At 48.9% G+C, this 25,278-nt stretch overlaps 1 protein-coding gene across 1 annotated transcript in view; it reads left to right on the forward strand.

The window, feature by feature from the left end:
* LYPLAL1 (lysophospholipase like 1) overlaps window positions 1–25,278 on the forward strand; it is a 49,984-nt gene that overhangs the window by 21,468 nt on the left and 3,238 nt on the right. The window contains exons 3-4 of the mRNA XM_040430447.1: window positions 6,669–6,838; window positions 24,650–24,765. Coding sequence (XP_040286381.1) covers window positions 6,669–6,838; window positions 24,650–24,765 — 286 coding nt within the window. The remainder of the gene's footprint in view (window positions 1–6,668; window positions 6,839–24,649; window positions 24,766–25,278) is intronic.

Below are 25,278 nucleotides of genomic sequence, written 5' to 3' on the forward strand. Positions count from 1 at the left end.
TGGATCCAGAGATCTCCCCATTCATTGCTCTGCTAGATTTATATCAAGCTGCACCTGAAGAGGAGTGGCTTTTATGCTGCAGCTAAGGGGGCGTGTCCATGCTCCACCTATCACAGCTCAGGAGGCAGTTGAGAGATGTGTCGCCTTCTTAATGAGCCGGTCAGAGAAATAAGAAATTAAGTGGCGCTATACAGATACATTTTATTGAATAACTCAGTAGCTATACCAAATTTTTAATGACCTGCAATTACAAAAGTATTCAGATCAAGGTGCCGGTTTGAAAACTGTTGAATATTTTTCATGGGACAACCCCTTTAAGTGAGGGCATGCACACATGGCAAACAGACTTCAGACAGACCACCGGTAGATAGGGTTGTTTGATGTTTGTCTACCATCCAGACACAGGTGGCACCTTCATTACACACCTGTCTCTGCCATTTCCAGACACTTAACAGAAGGAAAGTTCGTGTCACAGTGCCAATTACACGTCCTGCTATTGACATTGCTAATACATAGTTTGCAGAGGTGTCGTGAATGAGAAACCTGGATTGCTACGGACTAAAACCATATGATTTTTAGCAATAAATCCAGGTTCTGTTTGGGATCCCACAAAGGTCAGGTTCGAATATGGAGGCTTTGTAGTGAGCTCTTGAATCCTGCCCATGCTGTGGAGCGACATATTGCCCCGACTGCTGGTGTGATCATCTGGGGAGCCATCGTATATGACAGTCGGTCACCCCTAGAAGTGATATGAGGGACACTAACAGCTCAGTGATATATGCAGGACATACTGCCACCACGTGTGGTCCTCTCATGGCAGGGATTCCAACTGGCATTTATCAGCAGGATAATGCCCACACACAGCAAGGGTTTCCCAGGAATGTCTTCTCTAGATTACAACACTTCCTTGGCCTCCTGGTCACCAGATCTATCACCAGTCCAGCATTTATGGGACCAGCTGGGGCACCAGCTTCAGCCACCTACAAGTGTGCAGGGTCTACAGGCCCAGCTGTGACATCTGTGGGCAAATGTGCCGCAAGATGCCATACAGAACTTGTATGCCTCCATTCCCAACCGTATCATCTTGTATCCAGGCTAGAGGCCGTATCTCATCTTTTGTCTGGGCTACTGGCCATATCTTCTCTTGTATCCAGGCTAGAGGCCATATCTCATCTTGTATCCAGGCTAGAGGCCGTATCTCATCTTGTACCCTGGCTAGAGGCCGTATCTCATCTTGTGTCTGGGCTACTGGCCATATCTTCTCTTGTATCCAGGCTAGAGGCCATATCTCATCTTGTATCCAGGCTAGAGGCCATATCTCATCTTGTATCCAGGCTAGAGGCCATATCTCATCTTGTATCCAGGCTAGAGGCCGTATCTCATCTTGTACCCTGGCTAGAGGCCATATCTCATCTTGTATCCAGGCTAGAGGCCATATCTCATCTTGTATCCAGGCTAGAGGCCGTATCTCATCTTGTATCCAGGCTAGAGGCCGTATCTCATCTTGTATCCAGGCTAGAGGCCGTATCTCATCTTGTACCCAGGCTAGAGGCCGTATCTCATCTTGTACCCAGGCTAGAGGCCGTATGTCATCTTGTATCCAGTCTAGAGGCCGTATCTCATCTTGTATCCAGGCTAGAGGCCGTATCTCATCTTGTATCCAGGCTAGAGGCCGTATCTCATCTTGTATCCAGGCTAGAGGCCGTATCTCATCTTGTATCCAGGCTAGAGGCCGTATCTCATCTTGTATCCAGCCTAGAGGCCGTATCTCATCTTGTATCCAGCCTAGAGGCCGTATCTCATCTTGTATCCAGGCTAGAGGCCGTATCTCATCTTGTATGCAGGCTAGAGGCCGTATCTCATCTTGTATGCAGGCTAGAGGCCGTATCTCATCTTGTATGCAGGCTAGAGGCCGTATCTCATCTTGTATCCAGCCTAGAGGCCGTATCTCATCTTGTATCCAGGCTAGAGGCCGTATCTCATCTTGTATCCAGGCTAGAGGCCGTATCTCATCTTGTATCCAGGCTAGAGGCCGTATCTCATCTTGTACCCAGGCTAGAGGCCGTATCTCATCTTGTATCCAGGCTAGAGGCCGTATCTCATCTTGTATCCAGGCTAGAGGCTGTATCTCATCTTGTATCCAGGCTAGAGGCCGTATCTCATCTTGTATCCAGGCTAGAGGCCGTATCTCATCTTGTATCCAGGCTAGAGGCCGTATCTCATCTTGTATCCAGGCTAGAGGCCATATCTCATCTTGTATCCAGGCTAGAGGCCGTATCTCATCTTGTATCCAGGCTAGAGGCCGTATCTCATCTTGTATCCAGGCTAGAGGCCGTATCTCATCTTGTATCCAGGCTAGAGGCTGTATCTCATCTTGTATCCTAAAGCCTCCTTTCAATTGTACAGTATTCCCCAATAAACTTCTCCTTTCCTCTAATATTGGAATCACTTCCATTTATCATCATTAGGGCTCATTCAGATGACCGTATGAATGAGTCCGCAACCGTTCCATTCATTTCAATGGGGCCGCAAAAGATGCTGTCTGCATCCGTGGTTCCGTTCCGCAGCTCCACGGAAGACATAGAACATTTCCTATTCTATGCGGACAAAAATAGTCATTTTCTATTATGGTTGCAGCCATGTGCAGTCCGCAAATTGCGAAACGCACGCGGTCGGTATCCGTGTTTTGCAAAGTGCGGATCCGCAAAGCACTACGGCCGTCTGAATGGGCCCTTACGGTCACACGTATAAAGCGTCATTCCAACAAATCCTTCTTGGTGCGGGATGTATTTTTTGTCAATCAGTGTGTATGTACAGTATATATATATACACACTGTATACATAGATGCTGCTGCCTGTTACAGGTTGGTACAGTGAGAAAAGGCAGTTTATCAGCAGTTCACATGAGACTTTTGATCAGTGCATAGAAGCTGAAGCTTGATGACCGTTAGGCCCCATACACACGTTGCGAAGCAGATATATATGTGGGAAATCCACGACCAAGTATAGTTCCAGTAGATAAGACTTTAAGACTCTGGTCTATACGCTGCAATAATCGTCCTGCTGTACAGAATTTGAAATTTGCAGCATGTTAAAGGGGTTTTCCCCATCTCAAAATGTCAAATAGGTGCAGCTCCCACCTCTGGGACCCACTCCTGAACGGGTCCCTTGAAATGAAGGAGAGCACACCACACTTTTCGGGAGTCCTCTCCGTTCACTGCTATGGGACTCCCGAAAATAGCCAAGCGAGCATGATCTTTGGAAGTCCCATAGCCACTTCTCCATTCATTGCCATGGGACTGCTGGAAATTCCTGAGCCAGCGCTCGCTTACTTTCGGAACTCCCAAGAGGGTGGCCGCTCTTGCATGGCTCCTGTCCCTTCATTTCATGGTCCTGTTCTGAAGATCGGAGCTGATCCCGGAGGTGGGACCCACGCCTGACTTTAGCGATATGCCACAAATCTTGAGATTCGAAAAAACCCTTTCATTCTTTCTGCGGATTTCACCCTTTGCAGTGCACGTTGGGAACTTTGGGGTTAAATCTGCAAGAAAATCCCCAGGATAAGCCATCAATGTCTGTAATATTTTACATAAAGAGGGTTTGTGGAACAGGTGGGATTTTAGGGGGCGCGTCATGTATTAACGCTCTATGGAGGGATGGAACAAGCAGCAGTTATGCCATTGGTTACATTTACAATTTTGCTCTATTCACTGTGCAGAATAAATAATGTGTTACGATCAGGGAGCATTCGCACCACTGTATTTTCGGTCTGCTCCAATCCGCTTTTTTTTTTTTTGCAGATAAGACGCAGACCTCATTTTTACGGGGCCGCAAAACATGCGGAGAGTTGTCATCTGTGCTGCAGAAATGATAGAACATGTCCTATTCTTGTCCGTTTTGCGGACAAGAATAGGCTTTTTTTTTTAATGAGGCCCGCGAAAAGTGAGGGATGTACACGGACCGCATGGCTATTTTGTGGGCCGCAAAACGGATATGGACGTGCGAGTGCTCCCTTAGGATAAGCTCGCACGTTGCGTATTTCTTGCAGATTTTTTGGTGCACCTTCATGCAATTTTGTGCCCTGTTGTAAAAGGGAATTCATAAAGTTTCACCCTGAGGAGTACACATTGTGCTTACGTTTCAGTTATAGAAGAGAAAGTATAGCGTAGTTGCAATACCAAATCCAACCTATAAACAAGAGTGGCGCTATTTTAGACCCATTTTCCCATTCTCAAGCATTCCCTCTTAAAGGGGCTGTCTCACTTCAGCAAATGGCATTTATCATGTGTAGACATAGTTAATACCAGGCACTTACTAATGTATTGTTATCATCCATATTGCTTCTTTTGCTGGCTGGATTCATTTTTTCCATCACATTATGCACTGCTCGTTTCCATGGTTACGACCACCCTGGAATCCATCAGCGGTGGTCGTACTTGCACACTATAGGAAAAAGCACCTGCTGCCTATGTGAGCTCCCACGGTCCCGGCCACCAGAGAGGCTGGTACTTTTTCCTACAGTGTGCAAGGACGACCACCGCTGCTGCTGGATTACCGGGTGGTCGTAACCATGGGAACAAGAAGTGTATAATGTGATGGAAAAATGAATCCAGCCAGCAAAGGAAGCAATATGGATAATCACAATACATTAGTAAGTGCCTTGTATTAACTTTCTCTACATGATAAGTGCTATTTGCTGGACCCCTTTAAGTGCCCAAGATTATAATTGTGTAGGTCAATTTAACCCTAACCCATAGTTTTTCTGCCCAGGATCAGTGTAGTAAGGCGGCCTCTGAAGTCTACCATCAAAGCCCGAGCCTGTCCTGTAATCTGATGAAATAGTTTCCATGATTAGAGCACTTCAGAGGGCCGGCCCCGCGCTCTAACATGACGGCTCTAGATTTAACAACACGTTTATTGGCGACCCAAGAAAAATAGAAAAAAAAAAATTGGCAAAATCTCCATCGTCTGTAAAGACACAAGGGCTCAGATAAACATCTAAACGACTGTTCAGACTGCAGGGGCTTTTTTTTTTTTTCTTTACTTTTCACGGTTCAGATGATATGAAAGGTAAGTGAGTGTACGAGACGCTAATCCTTTATCTGATGGTCGGTGGAGCTGTAGCCGGAGGTTGTTTTAGTTCTGTTTTTTGCATTCTTGTATTGTGTGTGTGTGGTTTTCATAGATAAACAGTGGATAATACGGAAGATAATAGCAGGAGCTTTCCAAGTGACTTACGCCCTGTTCACATCTGTTTTCAGCCTTCTGTAGGAGGTGCTGTATGCGTCAGGAGGATCTCTCCATCCATACGCTACCTCCGACGGCTGCAACGTGTTCCACTGCGTAGGCATACTCCGAGCAAAGGGTGAAAACCAGGCTCTTAAAGGGGTATTCCAGCTCATAGATGGTGACCCTCATCAATAATAGATCGTGGCTGTCCAACACCTGGCAGCCCCTAAGATCAGCTGTTTTTGGGCTGGTACAGTGGCCTTCCAGAGTCTTCTGCTTCCTGCTGCGTGGCGGCTTCCAAAAACGGCTGATCGTTGGGGGATGCCAGGTACTGGATCCCCACCAATCTGATATGGATGAGCATAGGTTTGTAATATCGAAAAGCCGGAATGCCCCTTAAAGTGCGGGATTTTTTGACAGCAGAATTTCATGCGGACAGCAGCATGGGAACCGCCTCCCATTACTTTCCACGGGAGGCAGTGGTTTATAGCCCCCAAAAAAAAAAAAAACCACAGACAAACATAGGCACAAATCTGCTGACAGATGCCTATAACACTGGCTGACCTATTGCATGTGTGCTTGGCAGCTGAAGTTTTAACATATGCAAATGAACCTCTGGGAGCAATGGAGGCGTTGCCGTTACACCTAAAGGCTGTGCCCTCTAAGCAACTGCCGCGCCCTCTGCACTTGACTTTAGGAGAAGTCAGGGCCATGACATTTTCACTGCCTGGCCCTGTTAATCAGAGTACACAGGTTGGGGCAGTTTCAGAGAGAGCAGAGCCTTTAGGTGTAACGGCAACGCCCCCGTTGCTCCTAGAGGCTCATTTGCATATATAAAAAAAAAATCTCAGCAATGCGGGCACATATGAACATGGGACCAACACAGATGCCTTCAGCTGCCAAGCGCACATGTAACAGGTCCACTAGGTACAAAACTGCTGACAGCTGCCGTATAAAGGGGTTGTCCAGCCTGTGATTGCCTATCCTCAATATAGGTCATCATTAGCTGATCGGCAGTGTCCAACACCTCGCACCCCAACGACAATTAGCTGTTCACCAGAAGTCTGCGGCGGAACTACTTGAAAGCGGACAACCCCTTTAAGGAAAACTAAGCTGTGACTCTTCCATAATGTTCCTTTACTGTTCACATGTATTCTCCGTTACAGTATGGTCTCTAGCTTGTGTCCGTGTCAGACATCACCGCCTTTTCGTCCCTATTGCTACACAGACATCATGGGGGATGTTATATCCTTCCATTTACGCCAGAATTCTGTGGCAAAAAGTCACAAATTTGGGCACAAGACATTTTTGTGCAAAAATCTGTGTTTTTTTGTTTTGTTTTTGTTTTTTTGTAACTGGGTGGGAGGGGGGGCACGTTTACTCAGGGTTTTCTGAGACTTTACTACATATTCACGATGCCAGATGTGCTTTCTCTCTAGGCCCTACACACCTATGAAGGGAGGCATCTCCAATGTTTGGTTCGATAGGTATAAGATCTCCATGGACAGCCCCGAACATCTCGACTCCATCAATCCCATGTGCCAAGTATTAACCGATCTCATCAAAGAAGAAGTGGCATCTGGGATTGCCAAAAACAGAATATTGCTGGGTAAGATCCTCTGGGCCGTATCCCATTGACTCTCTGTAGTTTGCCTCACATTAAAGGGGTTGTCTTACCAAATATATTCTGCAGTTTTCAAACCAGCACCTGGAACTGAATACTTTTGTAATTAGATGTAATTAAACATTTAGCATAGCCAGTGAGCTATTCAATAAAATGTATCTGTATAGCGCCACCTGCTGTTTGTTCTTTTGCTTATTTCTCTGTCCACGTCGCTGAGGTGGACGCACACGCTCATTTCCATCCTTGTGCTGCCTCCTCAGCTGTGAGAGGGAGAGAGCTCTAGAAGAAAGGACACGTCCCCCGAGTTGTCAGCTTGAAATAAATCTAGCAGAGCAATTGGAGCAATGATTGGGGAGATCTCTGGATCCATGTGAGGTCCAGGGCTGGTTCTAGCTTTGTTAGATAGAGATTGTCATGTCCTATATGATGTCTGATTCTCATTTTTTACGTTACTCATAGGATAACCCCTTTAAGTATCAAGGTGCAGAAATATTGTCATAGTAGTTACTGTCAGGATGATCATTTATCAAGATTTGCGCCGGTCACATGACATCTGGTCCTTCGCATTGCAATATTAAAATTGTGATTTAGGGTAAGCATGGCCAATGATAATAGAAGGTTGCGCTGTCACGGAGCAAAGCTTTCCACACAAGTTCCTCACAGACGTACTGTAAGTGGTAATCACACGCCATTTAAAGGGGCGGTATGGCATTAGAAGGTATGGGACGATTTTTCCAGGCACAGCGCCACTCTTGTCTATAGGCTGTGTCTTGTATTGCAGCTCAACCCTCAGTAGATAAATACATTTTCTCGCCCAATTCCTTGGGGGACACAGGAAACCTTGGGTATAGCTCATCTCCATAGGAGGCGTGACACTAAGTGAAAGACTGTTAGCCCCTCCTCCAGCAGCTATACCCTCAGCCTGGAGAGAGAGACTACCAGTTTTTTGCTTAGTGTCAAGGAGGCAAGACACTCTCTGCACTGCAGAGCTGTCTTTGCTAAAGATTTTATTTTTTCTCTTTTTATTATTTTCAACCTTTTTCCTTTTTTTCAACAGGGACAACAGAGTCGCAAAGACCTCTCTGTTCTCCCGGGGTTGAGCTGCGCCAGTGCCGGTTATCCGCACTGCTGCCTCCCCCACAGAAGAAAAGGAGGACCAGGGCAGCCCAGCTCCCCTGCATCCCGCCAGCACAAGGGTCGCCCGCCTGCAAGCCCCTCTCCAGCTTCCTGCCACTTCGGTGCCAGTGGCTGAAGGGGCGTCCCTGCTGGATGGACTGAGGGTGAAAACGTCGACTGGTGAGGTGGCTATGCAGCCGTTCCAACCCCCCCCCCCCCCCCCCCCCCCCCCGTTAGGGTTTTAACTTCTGTGTTCCCTCTGCCTAGCCTTGTCACATTACAAGGCTTACTGTCGGCTCCCCCCCCTTGTGTGTGGAGCAGGACGGAGCGGTGCTCGTGGGGGAGGGTTTACTGCACAAGTTTACCTCAGGTGCTGCGGCCTTGTGGGGCCGCCTTTTGTTATCTCGGCCAGTGCTGCCGCTGTGTTCAGCTGCCAGCTGACTTCTCTTGCCGGCTACCGGTGTGTCATTCGCCGCCGGTGTATAAGGAGGTTGATTTGTTTGAATCGCGCGCGCGCGAAAGTTCCGGCGGGGGGCGGAGCTTCGTTCCGCTTCTCCTGTACATGTTAGACATTCAGTCGGGGGGGCGGACGTCTTTCTTCCCGCTCCTCGCTGGCCCCGCCTCCTCTTCGTGCCTGCTCTCAGGACGGATCGTTTTTACCTCAGGTTTTACCTCTGCTGTTGCCGCTGCTGTTGTCGCTGCTGTTGTCGTCCGCTCCCACTGTGACCTGGTAGGACTGTTGACCCTTTCTAGCTCTGCAGCCCTCTGGCCTGGACGCTTTTATATTACTTCAGCCAACATGTCTGACCCCTCAGCGGCGGCCGGTCCTTGGTATCACACCTGCACCGCATGTAAGGCGCCCCTCCCTCAAGGGCAGCCTGACCCGCATTGCTCGGCTTGCAAAGCCCCATTACAGGGTCCGCCATCTGTTGTGTCACCCCCTGGCCTATTGGATCCCCCTGACTGGGCTAGGTCCCTTTCCCAGGCTGTGGTCAGCCTCTCTAACGTTGTGGGCCGCCTTGCAGAGGTATTGCCCTTATCGCAGCCGGATATTTCCCCTGCTGGGCCCTCCGGGTCCGCTATCTTAGCTGACCCGTCTGAGTCCCTCTCTCCAGGCGACACCTCCAGAGCCCGTCAACCCCAGAAGCGGTCTAGGGCGGAGCGCCTATCATCCTCGGATGCTTCAGTATCACCCCCAAGGGTGCGCTCTCAGTCGGGCCCTTCCTCGATACAGGATATGCCCTCTGAAGGGGAACTAGTTGATTCAGATTGTGATATGGACTCGGCCTTGCCTTCAAAACTGGCTTCTGCTGTGGGCCATCTTATTAACAATATTCGTGATACCTTTAAGATTCACGATGATCCTCCTAATTCTGAAAAAAACAGTGTTTCCTTTTTTCGCCAAAAACAGACGTCTGCAGTTTTTCCCCTCCACACTGACTTCTCGTCGGTGGTTTCCAAGGCCTGGGCCCGCCCTGATGCCCGTTTTACCCCGCCTAAGAAGTTGGATATCTGTTATCCATTCCCGGCGGATTGCATTACAAACTGGGCGTCACCACCCAAAGTCGACCCCCCGGTGGCCCGTTTGGCAAAAAGCACGGCTATTCCCGTTGCTGATGGCTCTTCCTTACAATCCACTGAGGATCGCCGTATAGAGGCCATTACCAAAGGTATCTTTGCAGCCTCCGGTTCCGCCCTCCGGCCGGTCTTTGCTTCCGCTTGGGCTGGAAAAGCGGTTTCAGAGTGGGCTTCTCAGCTGGATCAGGAGCTTGAATCCGACGTCCCTATTCAGGACCTCCGTGCTCTAGCCCAACTTATCGTTCAAGCCGGCAAATTCGTCTGTGAAGCATCCCTTGATGCGGGGGCTCTCATAGCCCGTTCGTCTGCCCTGGCCGTTTCGGCCAGGAGGGAGCTTTGGTTAAAGGTTTGGACGGCGGACTCCACGTCAAAGCGGTCTCTTACTGGCCTTCCCTTTACTGGTTCTCGATTGTTCGGGACCCGCTTGGATGAAATCATATCCGAAGCCACGGGGGGGGAAGAGTACGCATCTTCCTCAATCTAGGACTAGGACCACCACTCGAGGCCGTCCCACTTTTTCTCGCTTCAAGTCTTCCCGCAGGGCTCCCGCACCTCGCACCTCTTCAGGTCCATCCCCTAGCTCTGTCCAAGACAGACGTAAGAAACCTTTTTTTCGGACCCAGCCCTCCTGGCGCAAGTCACAGCCTGCTCGCCCTCCCGCGACCAAGCAGAACACTACAGTACCTGAAGGTGCGCCCCCACCCGCCCGGGTGGGGGGACGTCTCTTCCTGTTCAGGGACTTCTGGCAGGCGCACGTCTCCGACGCCTGGGCTCTCGAAGTTGTGTCTTCCGGGTACAAACTCGAGTTTACGTCCCTCCCCCCAGTTCGGTTCTTTCGCTCCCGGGATCCCCAAGGGGCGGCCGATTTCTTTACTGCCACTCGCACCCTTCTGGACAAAGGGGTCATCGCTCCGGTTCCCATGGAAGAAAGATTCAAGGGGTTCTATTCAAACCTTTTTGTGGTCCCCAAAAAAGAAGGCTCGGTTCGTCCCATTCTGGATCTAAAACGGTTAAACCGTTTCCTTCGTCTTCAGCGATTCCGGATGGAGTCTCTCAGGTCGGTGGTGGCCTCTCTGGAAAAAGGGGAGTTCCTGGCCTCTATCGACATCCAGGACGCCTACCTTCATATTCCAATCGCTCGGTGTCATCAGTGCTTTCTGCGCTTTGCAGTGGGGTCCGACCACTACCAGTTCGTTGCTCTCCCCTTCGGGCTGGCGACGGCCCCTCGCGTTTTCACAAAGGTCCTTGCCCCTGTCCTCGCCTTACTTCGTTCCAGGGGAGTTTTTCTTCTTCCATATTTGGACGATCTCCTTATCAAGGCACCCTCTCTGTCACTGACATCCGCCAGTGTGGACCTCTCGCTACAAACCTTACGCCGGTTCGGTTGGATTATCAATCTTCCCAAATCCGCTCTTGTTCCATCCAGGCAATTGATCTTTCTGGGGATGCTGCTGGATACAGATGCAGCGGAGGTTCGGCTTCCGTCAGAGAAGCGCCAGCTCCTTCATCGGTCGGTTCGGAGCCTTCTGACCCACCGCCATCCTTCCTTCCGGTTCAGCATGCGGGTCTTGGGACAGATGGTGTCCTGTTTCGAAGCAATCCACTACGCGCAGTATCACTCCCGCACCTTTCAGACTGCCATTCTGTCCGCATGGGACAAGTCCCAGGAAAGTCTGGATCAGCACTTTCCCCTCCCCCCCCAGGTTCGCTCCTCTCTCCTCTGGTGGCTACGGACCCCTCTCCAAGGGAAGTCCTTCCTGCCGATAACTTGGTTGGTGATTACCACCGATGCCAGTCTGCGGGGTTGGGGGGGGGTGTTTCCTCCTCGGTCCGTACAAGGCACTTGGTCTCCATCGGAGTCCAAACTGCCGATCAACGTTCTGGAGCTGAGGGCGGTTCTCCTTTCACTCCGGCATTGGACTTCGCTGCTTCAGGTTCTCCCTGTTCGTGTCCAATCGGACAATGCCACGGCTGTGGCATACATAAATCATCAGGGGGGCACTCGCAGCGCGGCGGCGATGAGGGAGGTGTCTCTAATCCTTCGCTGGGCGGAAATTCATGTTCCAGCCATTTCGGCCATTTACATCCCGGGGGTGGACAATTGGGCGGCGGATTTCCTCAGCCGGACGACGATCGACCCGGGCGAGTGGTCTCTGCACCCCGACGTCTTCGAGTCTCTTTGCCTTCGTTGGGGTCGTCCGGACGTGGATCTCATGGCCTCCAGATTCAACCACAAACTTCCCACCTTCATGGCCAGAACCAAGGATCCGGACGCTTACGGCGCGGACGCGCTCGTCCTTCCCTGGACGGAGTTCTCTCTCCTCTACGTTTTTCCGCCCCTGCCTCTTCTTCCACGAGTCCTTCGGAAGATCGCGGCGGAGGGCACGCCTGCGATCCTAATAGCCCCGGATTGGCCTCGTCGTCCTTGGTACGCCGACCTTATGTTGCTCCTGGCAGACGCCCCCTTGCCTCTGCCTCTAAGAGAAGACCTCCTCTCTCAAGGGCCGATCTTCCACCAGCATTTAGGGTCGCTACGTTTAGCGGCGTGGCTATTGAAACCGCGGTCCTAACGCGGCGGGGGTTTTCTGCTGACGTGGTCCGTACCATGATTCGTGCGCGTAAACCGGCATCGTCCAGGATTTATTACCGAACCTGGCGGGCCTATTTGAATTTCTGCGAGACCTTAGATGTTCATCCCCTTCGGTTTTCTCTCCCCACGATTTTATCCTTCTTGCAGTCTGGTCTGGACTTGGGTTTAGGTCTCAGTACCCTAAAGGGTCAGATCTCAGCGCTTTCGATCCTTTTTCAGCGACCTCTGGCTCCGCTCGGTCCAGTTAAGACCTTTCTTCAGGGGGTTGCTCACTATGTTCCCCCGTATCGCGCTCCCGTTCCATCTTGGGATCTTAATGTTGTGCTGACGGCTCTCCAATCTTCTCCTTTCGAGCCTTTGCGCAGGGTTTCCCTTCGCTTGTTGTCTTGCAAAGTTTTTTTCCTCGTTGCCATCACGTCTCTTCGGCGTGTGTCTGAATTGGCGGCACTTTCTTGTGTAGAACCCCTCTTGGTTTTTCACCAGGACAAGGTGGTTCTCCGCCCGGTTCCGGACTTCCTTCCGAAGGTGGTGTCCGCTTTTCACCTGAATGAAGATATTGTCCTTCCTTCTCTGTGCCCGTCCCCGTCTCATCCTCGGGAACGGGATCTTCACCGTCTGGATGTTGTTAGGGCTCTGAGGATCTACTTGGATGTAACTAGACCCTTTCGGCGCTCGGATTCTCTATTTGTGGTTCCGGAGGGTCCGCGCAGGGGGCTGGCGGCATCTAAAGTGGTTATTGCCCGCTTCATCAAGATGGCTATTGCTGAGGCTTACCGTGCTAAGGGCAGGGAACCGCCCTTTGGTGTTACCGCTCATTCTACCAGAGCGGTCGGGGCTTCCTGGGCTCAGCGGAATCGAGCTTCGGCTGAACAATTGTGTAAGGCGGCCACCTGGTCTTCTTTGCACACCTTCACCAAGTTCTACAAGGTGAACACTTATGCATCGGCGGATGCTGCTTTGGGCCGCCTGGTCTTGCAGGCGGCGGTTTCTTGATACCTGCGGTGATTTAATTCATCTTGGGTTGTGGTCCCTCCCTATTTGTGGACTGCTTTTGAACGTCCCAAGGTTTCCTGTGTCCCCCAAGGAATTGGGCGAGAAAACGAGATTTTTGTATAACTTACCAGTAAAATCTCTTTCTCGCTCTTCCTTGGGGGACACAGCACTCACCCATTGTTTTGGTTGCCCTGACGGGAGTTTTTGACTTGTTGGTGTTAATTTGGTCAATCCTTGCCTTTGTTTTAACTACTTGGGCACATAACTGGTAGTCGCTCGCTCCAGGCTGAGGGTATAGCTGCTGGAGGAGGGGCTTAACAGTCTTTCACTTAGTGTCACGCCTCCTATGGAGATGAGCTATACCCAAGGTTTCCTGTGTCCCCCAAGGAAGAGCGAGAAAGAGATTTTACTGGTAAGTTATACAAAAATCTCGTTATTCTGTACATTGTTGGCCCAGGTTTGCCCAGACATGAAGTTCATTTGGGGTGTACAAGTCCCACCCCGTGATGCTCTTTCTGTGGGACAATCCTGCAACACTTGAGAAGTATGGGTAATTACTGGGATTTAGGACAGTCCCAGTTCAGGTTTGAGGTGAAAAGCTGTCATATATGACACTCGTTCCTAACAACCGGAGCCTTTTCAGTGACACTGTCCAGAAGCTTATTCCTAGCAACCAGTCTGTCTTAGATTCCTGTCTTTAGCTTAGTGTAGAATTAGAATTAAAGGGGTTCTGCCATCAGATGTGTCGCAATAAAATAGTCTTGCCTGAGATGTCTGCACTTCACAGTTGAACATCATGGTCTTGGTCCCATCTTCTGAGGTACCCACATTCTTGAGAAAATGTAGGTTTTATAATAGGCAAATGAGCCCCCAGGAGCAATGAAGGCAGTGCTGGTGCACCTCGTTGCTCCCCGAGGCTCTGCTCACTGCCCTTCATGCCGCGCCCCCAGCACTGACTGACATGGCCAGGCAGCGAAGGCATACTAACGCCTGGCCCTGAAGTCGGGAGCTCGTCCATTCCTGTACAGCACGTGTGGCGAACGAGCTTCCAGAGGAGATGACCGCCCCAAAATGTAATTGTTAAGTGGTCCTTCAGAATTGTCTAGGATTGATTCAATGGATTGCCCCATGGCAATCCCATAGAGTTGAATGGATCAGCAGAGCACATCCATGACTGCCGCTCCATTCAAACGGGGAAACTCAGAGTTCTCATGATCAGCAGCCGCTCCAGTGGCCAAACCCCTGCCACTCAGACACTAAATAAATGTTTGTAATGGGGTAACCCCTTTAAACAAAGCCTTCTACTCCCTGCATGCATCGTATGCAAATTAACATTTTGAGCTCCTGGAGGAACATGTAAGGTCAGCTTGGTACAGTTTACACAGACACCTCCTGCCGCAGTGAAACAGCGCATTCTCAGCCCGGGTAATCTGCCACCAGCTGCCCGTTTGATATAAGCCCGGTCCTGCTTATAACTAGGCCGAAACACGGACGTGGGGATTCGTGATCGAGATACAAGACAGCACAAGATTAAATTATATATTTAATCGCCTTAAGGGCACACTAGATAACAAACTATACACAAAGAATATATACGGTGGTCTGAGGTTACAAATACAGGTAATATGGTACAAACAGGATTACACAGAGGACAAGTCAGTTACCAGGTAGATGAATGTTCCTTTGCTGTATTTACATGGAGGGCAGTGATGTCAGCTGGTTGCAGGTCCCTCTAAACACATGGCACGATGTGACCCTCCTTCAGAGAAAGACACGCTGCTTGCTGGCACAAGCCTTTTAAAGGGTTTCTATCACTTCGTATCACATATTTAGGTGTCAGACACTAGCGATCCGCTAGTGTCTGCTCTAACAAACCATCCTAATATAATAGGTTTTGGGGCAGCCGTTTCGCTAAAATAAGAACTTATATCTATATGCTAATGAGCCTCTAGGTGCTATGGGGGCGTCATTAGCACCTAGAGGCTCCGTCTACCTTCATAAACTGTCGCCGCCCAGCGCGTCCCTCCAGCCCGCCCATCTCCTGCTGAATGCGATCCTCTCCGTGCGCGTCTCTGTTCGGCGCATGCGCAGTGAATGTCTGACCGCTTCCCTGCTCAGACATCTACACTTCGCCTGCGCCGATGACATCATAGTGCTCCGAGGAACAGGCGCAGTGGAGATGTCTGTGCAGGGAAGCGGCCAGACATTCACTGCGCATGCGCCGAACAGAGACGCGCACGGAGAGGATCGCATTCAGCAGGAGATGGGCGGGCTGGAGGGACGCGCTGGGCGGCGACAGTTTATGAAGGTAGACGGAGCCTCTAGGTGCTAATGACGCCCCCATAGCACCTAGAGGCTCATTAGCATATAGATATAAGTTCTTATTTTAGCGAAACGGATGCCCCAAAACCTATCATATTAGGATGGTTTGTTAGAGCAGACACTAGCGGATCGCTAGTGTCTGACACCTAAATATGTGATACGAAGTGATAGAAACCCTTTAAACTGTAGCTGGCCCCTACCCTCCCTGCCTCCAGGAGGGCTCCCCTCCTCCTGTTCTGGGACTAGCATCAAATGAGCCACAAAACTGATGATGTCTCATTGCTCCAGGCCAGAATGTCGAAGGGAGGTGGTTCCGGGCCCAATTGATCCGCCTGGGTTCCGGCTACAACTAGAGTCCAAACATGGTGCCGCTATGTGGTTTCTGTGGGGAGTTATGTATATCTCCCCTCCCGGGTGTCCTAGCATCAAGCCAGGACCACGTGGATGTTTGGCTTTGCCCCAGGATCGCAAAAAGACAACCGAATTATGCCTGGGATGGATAGACGATTCATAATTCCTTATGAAATGTCGGTGCCAACATGTCTGTGGGAAAGTGATAGATCTGGTCCAGGGCTGAGACCTCCTGCAGGGAGTTTTCCTGCTACATCCTCCTGGTGCATGTCAGCTGGAAGAGGTGTGACTTTATCCACCTGGGGCCTCCTTGAAGCCCGGACCCCTGGGGGGTTTTCTCCCTTGCTATCTGACAGCAGATGGCTGGGGGGGTGAAAACATATTTTGCATGTACACTGACTGTGTACATGCAAAAGCTGAATCAATTGAAAATCAGGGCTGCCAGTAAATGATAATCCATATTCCTCACAGAGGTCAAGGACATAGGTCTGTTCGGGAGAAGAGTTGAGGATGACCGTGCCCAAAATCCTCCAGTCTAGCCTGATCGATGTCCCTGAGGACAGTGTACATCATCACAAGCCCATCCAATATCCCACACATGCGCAGTCATCTACTGGTTCTGTCACGTGCAGTGAAGCTGAGAGTACTTGCAGTGCAAATAATCCTTTGCACATGTGCAGCGCCCCGATAAAGCAGTGCAAGTACTGCCAGCCACACCACGCGTGTACTGGAATCAGCCAGGCTTGAGATGACACATCTTGTCCTCAGCGATGTCAATCAAACCAGATTGGGTGGGATTTGGGAATGGCCATCCTTGATTTTTTTTTTACCCAAGCAGCTTCACCTCAGAAGCTGCTTGAAAAAAGAGTTAAAATACTTTAATTCATTATGTTCCTACGCTGAGGAGAATGCAAACAAGGTGAAATAATCATTAAACTTTATGGCATAGATGCATAAAGCGATATTTCCATCTGGAATATTGATGGCATATTGACAGGTAATGTACAGGTCCCACCTGTGAGGCCCACTCCTATCTCAGGAACAGAACTCCTTGGTGAACGGAGAGCAAGCTGCGCATGCGCAGCCACCGTCCGTTCATCGCCGTGGAACTTTTGAAAATATCTGAGCACTGGCTCATAGCAGTGAATGGAGGGGTGTGCGTGCATGCGCAATGTGCTGTCCTTTCACAGTGAGGTCCATCAATGTCCTAGTTGGGACAAACCTATTTAATACACATGGGTCCCACTTCTGGGGATCCTCACCTATGGGGAATATGGAGGTCTAGCTATACCTGTCCACAGATTCCCATCTGAGAGGATCACTGATTAATATGAAGAGTGTGACGGGCAAGAATGGGGGTCACCGGTCTCAAACCTGTCTTGCAGATGCACCATAAATGCTTAAGATGGAAATACCCTTCTAAGGGCTCTTTCACACTTGCGTTGTCCGGATCCGGCGTGCACTCCATTTGCCGGAGGTGCCCGCCGGATCCGGAAAAACGCAAGTGAACTGAAAGCATTTGAAGACGGATCCGTCTTCAAAATGCGTTCAGTGTTACTATGGCACCCAGGACGCTATTAAAGTCCTGGCTGCCATAGTAGTAGTGGGGAGCGGGGGAGCAGTATACTTACCGTCCGTGCGGCTCCCCGGGCGCTCCAGAATGACGTCAGAGCGCCCTATGCGCATGGATGACGTGTCCATGTGATCACATGATCCATGCGCGTGGGGCACCCTGACGTCACTCTGGAGCGCCCGGGGAGCCGCACGGACGGTAAGTATACTGCTCCCCACTACACTTTACCATGGCAACCAGGACTTTAGCGTCCTGGCAGCCATGGTAACCATTCAGAAAAGCTGAACGTCGGATCTGGCAATGCGCCGAAACGACGTTTAGCTTAAGGCCGGATCCGGATTAATGCCTTTCAATGGGCATTAATCCCGGATCCGGCCTTGCGGCAAGTGTTCAGGATTTTTGGCCGGAGCAAAAAGCGCAGCATGCTGCGGTATTTTCTCCGGCCAAAAACCGTTCCGGTCCGGAACTGAAGACATCCTGACGCATCCTGAACGGATTTCTCTCCATTCAGAATGCATTAGGATAAAACTGATCAGGATTCTTCCGGCATAGAGCCCCGACGACGGAACTCTATGCCGGAAGAAAAGAACGCAAGTGTGAAAGAGCCCTAAGGCTAGTTTCACACTAGTAGTAAATTTTTTCGGCAGGCTTCCCGACAGAGGAATACACTTTTCAGAAGACATCGTATCCGGCATAGCCGGAAAAGGCCAGAGAACCACCAGGCCACCTTGTCTATAATGGGACTCGGCTGGGATCCGGCTCGTTTCCGGCATTAGTGCCAGGATTCGGCTGGAAAAATGCCGCTGCAAACTGCAGATCCCCACCGAGTCCCATTATAGTCAATGGAGCCTGGTGGTTCACTGGCCTTTTCTGGCTATGCCGGATATGATGTCTTGTAAACAGCCTGTTCCTCTGCTGGAAGAATTTCCTACTAGTGGCAGGGTCAGGTAGTATCCAGTTATGCCAGATGCAAGGTTTTCCATGAATTTAAAGCTAGTGTAAAACAAGCCTAAAAGAAGCAACAAAAACTTATAAAGAAAAAAAATGTTCTATAAAACAAATTATAATGTACAACAAAACGTAAGGATAAAGAAGAGTTCACTTCATGGATAAACCCCCGATACCCCCTTGTGATTTTCTCCGGTCGCTTTACACAACCCAAACACATTTTTAGTAGATCAGAGAAGATGTAACACGCGGCTGATAGACAATCCAAGACGATTGGGATTAACTCTGCCTCGTCCTGTGTGTGTGTCCTGAGTCGGGAGCGAGACGGAGAACTTTGGCTTCTGACAGAAAATTACCTTTTGCTCTTGTGAAGACTTAATGTAATAAAGGAACGGTTACTGCACGTAGAGGGCAAGTCATCATGTCAACATTTTTTTTTAGAAAAGATGCCAAGGAAGACGCACATTATTTTTACCGAGCGTTCCCGAGAAGAAAGAAAGAAGCCCTTTACAAAAGCATGTGTTTTATGCATCATGTCAGCCCCGACCATGAAATACTATCTCAGTGAATCATGAAATGTTGCCACAAACCATAAATATTTATTGAAATCACGGTCTGCAAAGAATTTACTACACTCCATACCCCGGGAATATCGAGTGATACGCTCAACGAGTTTTTTTTATATATATATTTTTTTCTTTCCTTTGGAAAATTACGTTTCGAGAGGTAGGAATTTTTTTTTTTTTAGGTCCTGTGTATGCGTTTAGCCTCCTTTTTTGTTGCATTCACCACATGAAAGTCTCATGACATAATTTTCGACGCTGGAGGTGACTGCATCTTAGAAGATTGTAAGTGAGTCATCCCCGTTGTATCTGCCAGATGGTGACTAACGGGGTGTAAAATGTAACTTTGGGTTTTCTCCGAAGTAATGCGATTTCAATGGGTTCACAATGTGAACCTGCTGATGCAATGGTGCCCATAAAATGTGATGGGGTGGTACGTGAGAGAGTAGATATAAGGTTACAGCAGCGTTAAACTCTTCATGCCCCCTGACCAGATGGAAAGTAGAGGAACAGATTCAGGATGAAACTTCTTTGGTTATTTCGGAGCTTCTCATTGGGTTCGGTTTCAGTAAGCAGGAACGTAGCATCAGAAAACAAGTCTTTTATGTTAAAGATACTTTTAAAGAATTTTTGTTGACGTTATTTTTAATTTTCCATGCCACTTTATTTATTTTTTTAATCCTTAAATCCTGCAGTTTTTGACCTGGCCCCTAAGCCTAATAATAGACACCAGTTCTTGGTCTGTACAGATCACTTTTCAGCAGTCATCTCATTATCAGCACAGGATTACAATGGCAGATAACCTGTAGATGGATAAAACAGCTGGCTGCTCTCTGCTCACTTCGGGGGTTTCATTCTGGAGATAGGTGGCGGTCCCAGAGGTGGGACCTGCACCAACCTGACATTGGTGACCTATCCTAGCAATATGCCACCATTGTCTAAGATGAGACAACACCTTTAAATAAGTTCAGGTTATTTCGTTTTTTCGGTCATGTTGATACCTAAAGTGTGGGGGTTTTTTTTGCTTTTATTTGCTTTTGTGTAATGTATTACGTAAAATAATAGCATTTTTTTTTTTTTTTTTGCATGCTTTTTTTATTTATCGATTTTTCATAAATTATTTAATTTTTCTTTTTAAATCCCAATAAGGAATTACTGTGTTAAATATGTATATTATACCTGTAACACATTAGCACACTCCTGTATTCTAACCCATTATGCTCGATGTCTCTATGGCGCAGGCTGCATTTAGGGCAAATTTAGTGTGCCCTAACAGCAGGATTACTGAATTTACAGTCCTGGGGTCCTTTCTAAGTTCCCAGATCTGACTGCAGAGGGCGTACCTAGCCCCTGATCAGATCACTGGGGCCCAATTAGAGGGGGAAATCCCCTTTTGAGCATGCTGTGGTAATCAAAGGGTTAACAGTTGGGATTGGAGCCACTTCCAATCTGGGCTGTAAAGCAAAAGAGCCTCCCTCTAAAACTGCTACGACAAAAGACGGTAGGTGGTCCTTAGGAGGTTAACTTAGCTTTTTTAACACTAGTATCTATACGATCGGGCAAAATATGCCCAGGGGAGATAAAATAGTAAAAGATTCAGTAGTCATCTGTTAGATAGTCATCTGTTTTGTCACATTCGTCACGGGAAACAGTGAGAAGGCCGCATCGCCACTGCCGGGTGTTGGACCCCCGCCGATCAGATGCTGATGATCTATCCAAAGGATAGATCATCAGTAATAAAAAGGTACAGAGCCCCTTAAATGTAATGAATGAACGGTTACTCCACGTAGAGTCATTATGTCAACATTTTTTGGCTGAGCTGCAAACCGCGGGTCCGCAAAACATTGGCGCCAGCGGTGTGAACTCCACATCACGTTGCAGACCCATTGACTTCAATGGGTCCACGATCCGCATAATACCGAAAAAGACAGGACATGTTCTATCTTTTACGAAGCGGAGGCACGGACCTGCACTGCAAAAGATAGGGCGTGTTCTATCTTTCGCCATATCTTGCGGATCGCAGACCCATTTAAGTCAATGGTTCCACACCGCAGCACAGAGTTCACACGGCCGGTGCCCATGTTTTGCGGTCCTGCAGTTAGCGGTCCACAACATCGACACGGATGTCATATGGTCGTGTGAATGGGGTCTTATTTAAAACTATGGGATGCAGTGTGAATGGATGCAAAGAAAGTTAAAGCGAACCTTTCACCTCATTTTCACCTTATAAACCAGCAACAGTACCTTATAGATTATCTTGAGTGTGTTGTTATCCATGTTAGTGCCGCTTTCCTGGGCTCTTTATACTTCAAAAAATCGTCTTATAATCTTCACATTCTGTGCTCCAACAGTCATGCAAACAGTCAAGGGGGTAGCCCTTCCATCTCCTCTGGCCGTACCGCCCCTGCCCTAACCCCTCCTCTATGCTCCTAACTGACAGCCGGCTCAGTCGCCGGGACGGCGCTTCTGAAACGTGCGCATGCGCCGTCCTCCTGATTCGCCGCGCAACCCCGTCTTTCTTGCTCACAATAGTGGAGCGCGCGCACGGGAGGGAGAGCAGACAGGCCGGCATTGCGTAAGGCGCATGCGCGATTCTCTTACATGATCGCGCTTTTGTCAGCAAGAAAGACGGGATTGCGCGGCGAATCAGGAGGACGGCGCATGCGCACGTTTCAGAAGCGCCGTCCCGGCGACTGAGCCGGCTGTCAGTTAGGAGCATAGAGGAGGGGTTAGGGCAGGGGCGGTACGGCCAGAGGAGATGGAAGGGCTACCCCCTTGACTGTTTGCATGACTGTTGGAGCACAGAATGTGAAGATTATAAGACGATTTTTTGAAGTATAAAGAGCCCAGGAAAGCGGCACTAACATGCATAACAACACACTCAAGATAATCTATAAGGTACTGTTGCTGGTTTATAAGGTGAAAATGAGGTGAAAGGTTCGCTTTAAGTTATTGAATTAGTCATATTTAAAAGCAACAGGTCACAGGGTTGAACCAGCCTCTTCCTCAGGCAAAACAGTCACGCTTCTGATTAGGGATCGACTGATTATCGGTTTTACCGATATTATCGTCCGATATTCAGGATTTTCAAAGTTATCGGTATTGGCATCTATTTTGCCGATATGCCGATAACGAATCGGGAACATGGATCGCTCTGCTGCCAGCGCTCTCCGTGTTCCCTCAGCAGCACAGGGGAGAAGGAAGCAGTGTCTCCCTCCCCCTGTGCCGCTTTTGCCGCTGCCACCAATGAGAGGAGAAGAGGAGGGGAGGGAGGGGAGGGGCTGTGGTCACCGCCACCAATGATGTCAAGTCACTCATTTATTCAAATTCAACAGGAGGCGGGTGCTGGCTGCAGAATCACATAGCCGCACCCGACCTTTGACAAGTAGCTGCCATCCGCGGCAGTTAACCCCTGCCACACCTTATGGGTTAACTGCCACGGATCACAGCTACCGCTCATACAGGTCGGGTGCGGCTATATGATTCTGCAGCCAGCTTCCGCCTCCTGTATATGAATTAATGGGCGAGTTATCTTCATTGGTGTTGCAGTGCGCCCCCCCCCCAACCCCAGTATTAAAGACATTGGTGGCGCAGTGCGCCCCCACCCAAGCCCCCCAGTATTAATCATTGGTGGCAGTGGCCACAGGGTCCCCTCCACCTCATTGGTGTCAGTGGCAGCTTCTAATCGGAGCCCCAGTAGTGTAAGTCTGGGGCTCCGATCGGTTACCATGGCAGCCAGGACGCTACTGAAGCCCTAGTCAGCTCCCTGCTGCTGTGTGCACAGAGCAGCAGGGACAGTGTGAAGTCCTATTCACCCTAATAGAGCTCTATCAGAGTGAATAGGACAAGGGTTCTAGCCCCTAAGGGGGCTAAAAGTTATAAAATAAAAGTAAAAAAAACACAAACACCAAAATATTAAGTAGAAATGAAAAAGAAAGATTTACAAAAAAAGCTACACGTTTAACAATAAACATGTTCATTTTCAGCAGATTTGTGTAGGAATTTTTTGTTTTTTCAAAAATGAAAATGCACAGAATATCGGTATAAATTATCGTCTATCGGCCTGAAAGTTCAAAGATTATCAGTATCGGCTCTAAAAAATCTATATCGGTCGATCCCTACTTCTGATTCCTGCTCTCAGAGCTGCTGGAGAGCCTTTCGTCATGCGTGCTTCTAGGTTACAGGATATTGTCCTCTAGATGTCCTCATGATGTATAAGTGCTTTAGGTCTGACAACCTGGCATTATCTATTTAAAGGGTTTATCTCATGACTGAAAAAAATCAGACACCATATAGTACTTCACAGTCTATTTTTAAAGGGTTTCTGTCACCCCGCAAAACTTTTTTTTTTTTTTGGATAGTTAGATTCCTCATAGTGCGATATAGGAGAATATAATGCTCTTACTTACTTTCATGCGGCCGATTCTTTATAAAACGAACTTTTATAATATGTAAATGAGGGCTCTACCAGCAAGTAGGGCGTCTACTTGCTGGTAGCCGCAGCAGAAAACCGCCCCCTCGCCGTGTTGATTGACAGGGCCAGCCGTGATCTCCTCCTCCGGCCGGCCCTGTCAGTAATTCAAAAATCGCGCGCCTCGCGTCATTCGGCGCAGGCGCTCTGAGATGAGGAGGCTCGTCTCCTCAGCACTCCCTCAGTGCGCCTGCGCCGATGACGTCTTCTCTTTCGGTGATGTCATCGGCGCAGGCGCACTGAGGGAGTGCTGAGGATACGAGCCTCCTCATCTCAGAGCGCCTGCGCCGAATGACGCGAGGCGCGCGATTTTTGAATTACTGACAGGGCCGGCCGGAGGAGGAGATCACGGCTGGCCCTGTCAATCAACACGGCGAGGGGGCGGATTTCTGCAGCAGCTACCAGCAAGTAGACGCCCTACTTGCTGGTAGAGCCCTCATTTACATATTATAAAAGTTCGTTTTATAAAGAATCGGCCGCATGAAAGTAAGTAAGAGCATTATATTCTCCTATATCGCACTATGAGGAATCTAACTATCCAAAAAAAAAAATATGAGTTTTGCGGGGTGACAGAAACCCTTTAAAGAACATCTGTCAGCATGGTCAACCCTATTAAAGCAGGCATAAAGCCTGGTAGGGTTCATTATGCTGACAAAAAGGATACCCTGATAAGGGGCCAGCCACGGTCCTCGGAGTTAGTAGCACCCCTACTGCTTTGGTCCTCTCCCCCTTCTGGATTTCAGGGCTGGACATCTCATCTCGTCCTGTGTTCTCGCGCGTGTGTCATGTCTCTGTACTTGCTTAGTTGGAATCTATGCTGCTTGGAGAGCAGCATCAGAAAATCTACTGCGCAAGCACTGAGACCGGGGGACATGGCGCAGGCACAAGAGGACAGGGCTAGACAATTCAGGGGAAGGGCGGAGAGACTAAATCTGTAGCGGTGTTACTAACCAGTGCTCCAAGGGCTGTGACCTGCCTCTCGGTGCCCCAGTTACCTCGTTTACATATCAATAAAACATTCTTTTCCAAGCAATGTCCTTTCTGCTGCAGCTCTCTATCACAGCTTCTAACAGTAGATATGGCTGCTGTCAGTTATAGGATGGAACTGAGCATGTGTGTCCACTTTATCAAGGTGGACAGAGAAATATTAAATTGAACAAAACAGCAGGTGGTGCTGTACAGAGATTTTATTGATTTGGATGTTCTCATTTTGCTTATTTCTGTGTTTTGTACACATCCGGTTTTCTAGATTTCTTAGCATCCTTGCTGTTTTTTTCCCCCCCTTCTTCAGGAGGATTTTCAATGGGTGGCGCTATGGCAATGCATTTGGCTTATCGATACCATAGAGATGTCGCGGGAGTGTTTGCTCTCTCAAGCTTTCTCAATGAAAACTCAGTCGTGTTTAAGGTACCAGTCACAAATAAAATTATTGTACTTTTTCTCTGCTGTTGGTCATGAATATCACTCACAGATAGATGGAGAATGGGAGAGGAGGGAGAGGAGGGAATGCAGCTGCAATTTCTGTGTCTCCGAGGCAGTTGGGATTGGCTGTATACTGTTGCGCTTGACAAAGGGGCGTGTCCCTACACAGCACTGATTGGACAGTATCGGTCTGTAAGGACACTCCCCCAACATGTAACGTGAAGCTGTCAAACTTATTTAAAAACTTCTAGTAGGAATAACTAGAGAAATGACACAACTTGGGTTCTAAGAAAAGGATGAAACAAACGTGTTATATTATGGGGAATACAAACATTTGCTGAAATCGGCCTGTCAGGAGGGGGATGGGCGGCTGCCAGAACCGCTGCCACCAATCTCCAAAGGTAATATCGGGTACATATCATCCAACCTGTCTGGTCCATGTTACCTCCGACAGCAGAGCAACTACTGCAGCCTCCATAGATGCGGATCTAATGTCTA

The sequence above is a fragment of the Bufo bufo genome, chromosome 4, assembly GCF_905171765.1.
Source record: "Bufo bufo chromosome 4, aBufBuf1.1, whole genome shotgun sequence".
NCBI lineage: Eukaryota > Metazoa > Chordata > Amphibia > Anura > Bufonidae > Bufo > Bufo bufo.